The 8,612-nt window shown below is 38.8% G+C and overlaps 1 protein-coding gene across 6 annotated transcripts in view; it reads right to left on the reverse strand.

Moving 5' to 3' along the window:
* Window positions 1-7,322, reverse strand: part of LOC107556304 (serine-rich coiled-coil domain-containing protein 1-like) — a 75,998-nt gene extending 68,676 nt beyond the window's left edge. For all 6 annotated transcript variants that reach the window (XM_016239379.1, XM_016239378.1, XM_016239377.1 and 3 more), the window contains exons 1-2: window positions 7,132-7,322; window positions 2,957-4,123 (exon numbers count right to left, since the gene is read on the reverse strand). In XM_016239379.1, the coding sequence (XP_016094865.1) occupies window positions 2,957-4,097 (1,141 nt within the window). In that variant the 5' untranslated portion in view covers window positions 4,098-4,123; window positions 7,132-7,322. The remainder of the gene's footprint in view (window positions 1-2,956; window positions 4,124-7,131) is intronic.
* Between the last annotated feature and the right edge of the window lie 1,290 nt (window positions 7,323-8,612).

Here is an 8,612-nt window from a genome sequence, read left to right on the forward strand (position 1 = left end):
TGTTAAGCCTAGGGCACAAACTACAACTCACCCACTGCATCAGCTTTGCATAATCTAAATTTAATGCAGCTCTTAAACTAGATATTAAAATCTAAACAACATGAATAACAGCCTGACAAAGAGTCATTAATTATGTTTCAGTACAGTGCTATCATCATAAATGCTTTAATCCTAGATCCTACTGACACAAATACTCACAAGCACTGCGAAAGAAAATATACGGATATTCAGTGAAAGCCCAAAACCTACACAAACACAATAAAAACTGCAGAAAATGTCTAAATATGTTCACAATAAAATAAAAACATGCAAAACAAACTGGCTCAAATTTCCAGCATATCTAAATTAAACAAAAAGGGTTTCTGGAAAACCTGTTTTGCCAAAATAATCTGCTGCCAACATGGTAAACAACAGACTTGACTGTACACAGACATATTTCCTCCTATCTAAAGATAAGCGAGTATAACTAAAACATCTTAATAACCTTAAAAAGAGCTTAATCATTGATTATGAATATTAATGAATGACCCCAAGCCTATAATTGTATAAGAAACCAGTGAGTGTACAGTTCACTCTCTCCTGCAACAGGATCCGTAGTAAAGCCGATATCAGGTCACAACTTGAGGAAATTCAATACAGCAAAGCTGGTTAGTTTCCCATAAACCTCTAAGCCACAGGCATTCTGGAGTGAAAGTGCTCATAAGGTAAAAGTATAATTTACAGAAGGGAAATCACATGTTATAAGAAAACTGGAGCACAAAACATTGTTTCCAAAGGGAGGGGGGATGTTATTTTTTTTTTTAATAAAGTTCCCAGTTTTTGTTTGCATGTGCAAAATACTAGTTTAAGCTTTCAGCAGTTCCAGAGCTGTAAAGATCAGTTTCACAATCAGTTTAAGGCTACATGTTATGTAGAGCTTTTATTGGTTATTAAATGAGGGCTTCAATGCCATTTTTAAAACCACAAATATGATAATTAACTGTGATAGATTAATTCAACACAAATAATAAATGATGTGGCATTAATAGTATCTGATGTCTGACATCCCTCCAGCAGTAACCGACTTCTTAATTAGCATATTGCGTGGCTCTCTGAAATACTACATGCTGATTAGTCAATCACTGCATTTTGCGTTTTAATATTTTGCATACTGACCCACTACACAGTATATCTGGCTGTTGTTGCCCAAAAAGCTTCTACATATAGCTGTGCTATATGTATATTATGTCTCTCTGAGTAGGGCTGTCACGATTATGAAATTTGGCTGACGATTAATTGTCTAAAAAGCTGGGTTAAATACAACCCAGTGCTGGGTATAATAGGGACAAACCCAGCAATTGGCCTGTTTTGACCCAGCGGTTGCATATGAGAACATCAAATGGCAAACAAATTGAAAGCATAACGAAACAGCGCTTAGAGAGTATACTCGTCGCGTCAGAAGGTGCGCACAGCAAAAATGACGTGCATATTGAGGAAACGATGGGATGGTTTTCGAGCGAAAGTCAAGTAAAAGACCGCTTCTTAAACCAGAGAAGGTGAACATGCTGGTATTCTTGTGGGGTGGGGGGGGGACATGCAAGCACTGTCACTGTTAGTTTTACTTTTCTTTTTGTTTTCATTTTTTAAAAACTTATCTTTGCTGTTTACCACACATTACGCTATGGAGGCTCTCTTTTATTTATTTATTTGATTCCTCAGTGTTTGCTAAACGTTCTGTAATTTATTAGTCGGTATATAATACAGCATGTGGTGTGTGCCATGCCTCATCTTATTCGGTTTTTGTTAAACTTTTTGTAAGCTAGTTTGTCATTGTATATTGATTTATTGTTGTTCTGCTTTTTAATTAAGAATAACAATGAATCCATCTTTTGCTTTAGTCTTAAAGAAAAATGAAAGGAGTGTAGATGTATTTAAGCAAAACAGTCAAAACAAGATCGCGAATTCGTGAAAAGTGAAAGCAACCGAAACCCGCCGCTTAACAGCAAAAGAGAAACTCCCATTCACAAAATTCAAATCACAAATAATACTACTGATGATAAAGAACGGGTTGAATGTTAACCACTTTCGTTTCCATATAACTATAAAATATGATAAAAGTTCATCAGCATGCATTGAATAATCCCATGTTGTAGCGCAAAAAAAATAAAAATATTGCTGACCAGATAATGTGCTTGTGCGACCAGCTGAGAAAGTTAGTTGCAAAAGAGCGACCAGTGGGAAGAATGAGTCTGGAGCCCTGTATAGGCTATACAGTGCATGAAAAGCAAACTGGTGCTCTTCTGTTTCTTTTGGTGTATGACTCCCCTTTGTCTCGTATAAAAAGCACAATAATCGCGGTTGTTTCATCAAATAATCGCGATTAGACGGTTATTTAATTATCGCGACAGGTCTATCTCTGAGGTCCCTTCTCTTATAATAAATACATTTCAAGTCACATCAATATTTCAGGCATATTTTTTTAATTTGGCAAGTAGCCATTTAATAAGCAGAAAAACATGCAGATAGCTGGTCACGTCATTTTGCCCATTTGATATGTACTAAAACAATCATGAAGACAATTAATTTGCCTGTTGTTTTTAAAACCAATTTAACCAGAAAAAAAAGAACTTTGTGAATACCTGTAGTACCCATTCAGTTGTTGTTGTTGTTTTTTTCTCCAAAAATGTTTAAACTTCAGCACTCATGGCCTCATGTGATATTAAAGTGTCCATCAAAAGAGCAGTTCATTGTCTTGGTGGAAGCAGAAAGTTATCTAGGAAGCTCTGAGGTCATAAGCGCTAGAGAAGAAATCTCAAAGAAAGATTAGTGAAACTGGTTTAAAGACCAAAGATTAACATGTTTCAGTCATGGAGCAAGTATGTGAATAATTTCCCTCAAAACTTGTTTGTCTGAAAACCAGAAACAAAACAGCCTCTATATAAACAAACAAAACAGCAACTGAGTTCATTGACATTACCTGTGTGCGGCTTTCTCAGGTGACTTGGCCTGGTCTCCAGTTTGCTCAGGCATGATGATCTTCCTGCCTGCTGAATGAGCACAGTGTTCCTGGACCGCCTCCCACGGGTGTCTGGATTGGAGCTGCTGTTCTCACTCAGTTCTGGAGCTTGCTCATTCTCACTGGCCTCTGACTGGTCAGGGTTAGCATTAGGGTCAGTGTTAAGGTCCAGCTCTTTCACTGTTTGCAGCGTTACAGGTTCCGTATGGGCAGTGGTGCTCTCGCACTGTGTGTTGGCTGTGTGGCTGGTATCTGGCAGTAAGTGCTTTTCCGTGCTGGCCTGGGCTGGGGTGAAGGACACCTGCGAGGTAGAAACAGCTTGGCTGAATTTTTCGGGTGGAGCAGCTGGACTAGGGGCTGGTAAAGCGTCCACTTCAGAGACGGAGTCTTCTGTAACGTGAACAAAATCGGATGGTGTTATTGCCGTGGTGCGGTCTTCTGAGATCATGGGCGACTGTAGAGAGCTCTCAGCCAGTTCTCCAGGCCAAGAACCTGGGGTACCAGTTTTAGGAGGATCTTCCGCAGCATCCTGACATTTACCCTGGTCTGGGACATTGGACAAGTTCTTAGAAAACCGCTGGTGAGCTGATAAGGACTTGGGCAGCAGCTGCTTCTTATGTTTGGAAGACCTCTTGCTGCTCACATCATCGAGGAACCCTGAATCATCTCCCTCATTGGTCCTTGAGCTGATGCAATTAATAAACACGCTGCGATTGGTGGATGTTTTCTCAAGGTTTTCCGTCTGAGATCGGGTGTTTTTCTTCTTGTGGCCACCAAATCCGAATGAATGCCGCGTCTTTGAGATGGAACCGTCTCGAAAGGTGTCTTCAGATCCCTGGCTGCGATTGTCCAGGCTGAGCTGGGTCGGGTCACTGTTTCTTTTGCTGTGGAAGCTGAGGGACGGTGTGCGGAAGAGGCTGCGGCGTTTGCTCGTGCTGCTGGAGCTGGAATTGGTGCTGGAGGGAGAGGAAGTGTGGACGCCATTGCCGACACCACCGGAGGAGGGCGAGGAGGGGAGCGAGTCCTGCCTCTTTCGCACACTACGTCTAAAGATGGGAAGCCTGGAGACCAGGGTGGAGCGGCGTGTCCCTGATTCACCCATTAAGATCGAGCACCAGATCAGACACTCTGTAAACAGGTAAAAAGACCAAATCAGAATTAGCATGACAGCCTTAACAAAGAGACACAATCAAGATTGGAAATGACCACCAGTCAAATAATTGTGGTGATTCTGGCTTCAACAATAGGCAACATGTCTCGCTTCTGACAAAAAATTCTGTTGTTTAGAAACAAACTCTTGAGGAACCAATTTGTTAACAGTTTGATAAACAGGCGCAGGGAAAGTTGGCAAGACACATAGCAGCCTTCAATAGCTTGCTGTCTTTGTTTAACAGTTCTGCCTGCTAACTAAAAGACATAATAATTTTCATATTTCAATCTACGCTGCTCTAATTATCTTAGTTTAATGCTGGATCCAAACCTTAGTTTTAAAAAAACATGTAAAGAAATTGGTGAGGATTATAAAGTATAACGTGATCAATTTCAGACAAATTAGACGATGTCTACCCACTGATGTAGCTAAGACTTTTATGCATGTTACAATCTTTTCTCATCTGTCATACTGTCTGACATGTTTGGGTCAAGCAGGAGAAACTGTTATTAAACCATTAAAACCTCTTTATAAGCAGACTTCAAAAACTCTGGACAAAAAGCCTAACCAATATCACCACTGTAGGGTTTTGTAGAAACCCTACAGTGGTGATATTTGATCATTTTAGACTTTTCTCAAATTTGTGTACGATATATAAAATTTTTAATGGTTTGGCCCCTTCCATACTTCGTGACCTTATGCATTTTCGCTCTATGGTCTCTGTAAGATCTATAGGATCATCATCTACTAGTGATTGTGTAGTTCCTTTTCGTCATTCTGTCTTTGGATCATCGTCTTTCTCAGTAAATGCTATTATTCATTGGAACACTCTACCAGAAGACATAAGGATGTGCACATCTATTGACATTTTTAAACTAAAACTAAAATCTTCTCAACTCTGTAAACACTGACATGGTTGTGGTTTAACTGGACGCTATCTTTACTGTTCTTTTTAGGTTCTGATAGGATGTGTACAAGTATTACTGTATTGTATGTGTTTGTTGTCTTATGTTTTTATGTTTACCTATGATTATGATTACCTGCCAAGGAACCACGGATGAAAACTAGCCATTAGCCATGGTCCCTTTCCAAATAAATTTAAATAAATAAAATAAGTAGGATCCGATGTAAAAAGAAAAAAAAAAAAAAAACTTACAAATATAAAAACAATGCATGTTCACTTGATTTTGAAATTTGCACAATTCCAAATATTTTTTAATATTTGTCAAAAATAGATTTAAAAAAAAAAAAAGAAAGAACTTTAAAGGGGTCATATGATGCGATTTCAAGTTTTCCTTTCTCTTTGGAGTGTTACAAGCTGATTGTGCATATGAGCGAGAGAGAGCGAGAGAGCGCGCGAGAGAGAGAGAGAGGGGGTCACATCACAGTGGAGTCAGCTGTCTTAACCGTGGCTTGTGTACTGCAAACACATACCAGCTTCATCACTGTGTCTGTCACGCAACTCTGTTCCCCTTTCGGGCTCTGTCTTTACATTTATTTTGAAAGCTGAAGCTCGCGATTATGGTAAGGGGCGTTACATTTCCGACGAGTGCTTGCGGTGTTCGGCCAATCACAATGCACTGGGTCAGCTGGCCAATCAGAGCAGACTGCGCTTGTCGGAAGGAGGGACTTTGTAGAAAACGAAGCGTTTGAGAGAGGCGGGGCATAGAGGACCTACAATAATGTACAGTATTTGAAAAATAATGTGTTTTTTGAACATTAAAGCATGTCAGCATATTCTGTTACACCAAATAATGATCTTTGAAAAAAAGCATCATATGACCCCTTTAAGACAATGTTTAATTTGTTTTACATTCTCATTAATCAATGTTCTTGTATTATTAGTAGTATTTTAGAGGGAAAAGGAAAGAAAATAGTACATCAACTTTAGAAGTAGTGTAAAGCGGGTTCCAAAAATAACAGCAGACATAGACCTATTAGTTCAGATTCCACTTGTAAGTCACAGTGTCCTCAGTGGTCCTCAAGTGTGGGGAAAATGTGAATTTAAATACTGTATCAATTCACTAATTGGCTGGTAAAAACTTGAAAGGCTTGTAAAATTCTGGATTCTCTTTGTCTAATAGGCAAGCATTTAATTTCCCACCATAGACACAATGATGCAGATTCACAAGGGAAAAATCCAGGAGAGCTGCATTACTGTTTGCTGAGCACAATTAATTACAGCACATTAAGCATACTGTGCTGACCTTCTGCCAATACATAATGTACTGAAATCACAGCGAATCAGTAAAGGTGATTTGAAGGTGTTCCCTCTGACAAATTTACAAAACATGTACACACCCCATAACATTGTTGTGACAGTTGGAGATACACCCTTGACAGCATTACTTGGCCTGCTTGACCTGACATGTTTTAATAGGTAATGGCAATCTTAAGCACACTTAATTATTTTATCATAATAATCATGACAACGCCAATGTAATAAACAACAGACCAACTCATTAAACTTTTATGCAAGTCAAAAATGGCACACAAGCTATAACAATAAGGGTTTCGTGGGAAACAGGTACATTACATTTGACATAACGAACATTCAGAGGCATTATACGCCAGCAAAAATAATGTTATAAGTAATTTAACTGGCATAAAATCTACGGCGAGACTACGCCAAGCAAGAACAGGGCTATCCATTAAGTGTGATAACCTATGAATCAAAGCAAAAAGGCCTATAACCTACAATCTGTTGTGATCTGCCTCTCTAAACACAAGTATTTTGGGCATCATACGAGCGTACATAATATTTAGGAATCGTAGCACTGCTACAGAGCCCAAAAATTATATTTAGGTATTTCGCCGTTTTGAGACACAGCAATTGCGCAATACAGAGAGACCTATTATTATATAGCCATCATATCATCTGCAGTGATGGACACACGGCGTCAGGAAACACGGAATAAGCACCAAAACAGCGGCATAAAGCAGCCGCCTGCTGCAAGCGCTCTACAGCTCCGCACACAAACCTTACCTTGAGATGAAACCTCTGTTTACAACCCGAGATTCCCTTCGCTGTCAGTTTGAGCGTGAAGCCGCAATGCTCGTGGCATCACATCCGGCGAGTTTCACGTCAAAGCGCTAAATTCTCATGTCAGAATCCTGCCTCGCTCGCGCTAAATCCACATCAAGTGACGTGGAATGTGCTCGCGCTTTGCTTCCGCGTTTCCGCCTCTGCGCATGACGCGAGGTACCTGCGTAAAGACGGCACACAGGTGCAGTGGCCCGGAGATAGTAAAAGAAAAGAGTGTAATAATCTCACACTTATCTGCATCATTATTGAAATTCCATGTAGGCTATATGAAAAAATGGCTTCAGTTTATAGATAGCCTTTCGCATTATTTGCAGAATTTTTGAAGGCTAAAAGTAAAAGCAGAAATTCTATTAGAGCATGTGATGTTAATATAAGAAATATCGATTTGTCAGTGAAGTGGTACGCTTTTCCTCTTTGCTTGTTTTTTTTATTTATTTTTTATTATACTCTGGCACCATTTAATTTTACTTTATTGTTTGCATAAATATAGGCTAGAATCTGTTTATTGTTGTTTTTTAATGTTTATTTTGAAAAAAAACATTTATTTTGGTGTTGTTTGTGTTAGTATACGTATATAATCAGTTTATTTCATTTGTATTTTATTTTTAAGGACACCGCAGAAACAATTTTCAGGTGCAAGTGAGGCGGTCGTTGTTTATACATTGTAGCTAGGCCTATATGTAACGTTAATGAAGAGTAAATGTCGATCAGTTGTTTAGAAGGAATCAAAGGGGCACTTTGAACACATCTAGACCTCTGAAGCACTTTTAATTAGCCTATATTAAAGTCTCCAGTTTTCATTGTCACGTGAATTGTTTTTTTTTTCTGTAAGCAAGCAGAAAAATCCTTCTTATATCATAAATTTATATTTTTTAAATTAAATTAAAATGGTCCGCCCAATACCTACTATCTATAGGCCTAATATCTAGCTCATTGGCTAATTGAGCCAGGAAATACAAAAGTGCATGAGTTAAATCCTCCTGGAATTTTTCCTCCTGAAAAAATGTCACGTTTTACAACGTATTGCAACTTTAGCCTGAATCCCATAACTTCGCTGAGCTCAAATTCCTCCATAGCCTCCCGCAATTCTTTTGAATTCCACGTGGTGTCCCTGTTGCTTCAAAATTAAGCTTTTTACAATGCATGTTTATGGAGAAGTAAGCAAGTTGCGTTTGAGAAGCAGCTAATGTTCATGACATTTGAGACTTCACTCACTGGTTATTCATTTATGATAACGTTGAGTCTAAAAGTAATAGTTCAGCCAGAAATGAAAGTTCTTTCATCATATTTAGGCAGAATGACATGCCCAGTTACCATTCAGTGCCATTGTATGGAAAAGATGCAATTAATCTGAATTCAATGTGAAAAGAAACTATAGGCTGATCATTGTTTGTTCTGTGTAAACTGTGTAATATGCGCAA

The sequence above is a fragment of the Sinocyclocheilus grahami genome, unplaced genomic scaffold (genome assembly GCF_001515645.1).
Source record: "Sinocyclocheilus grahami isolate Dianchi unplaced genomic scaffold, SAMN03320097.WGS_v1.1 scaffold564.1, whole genome shotgun sequence".
NCBI classification, from domain to species: Eukaryota; Metazoa; Chordata; class Actinopteri; order Cypriniformes; family Cyprinidae; genus Sinocyclocheilus; species Sinocyclocheilus grahami.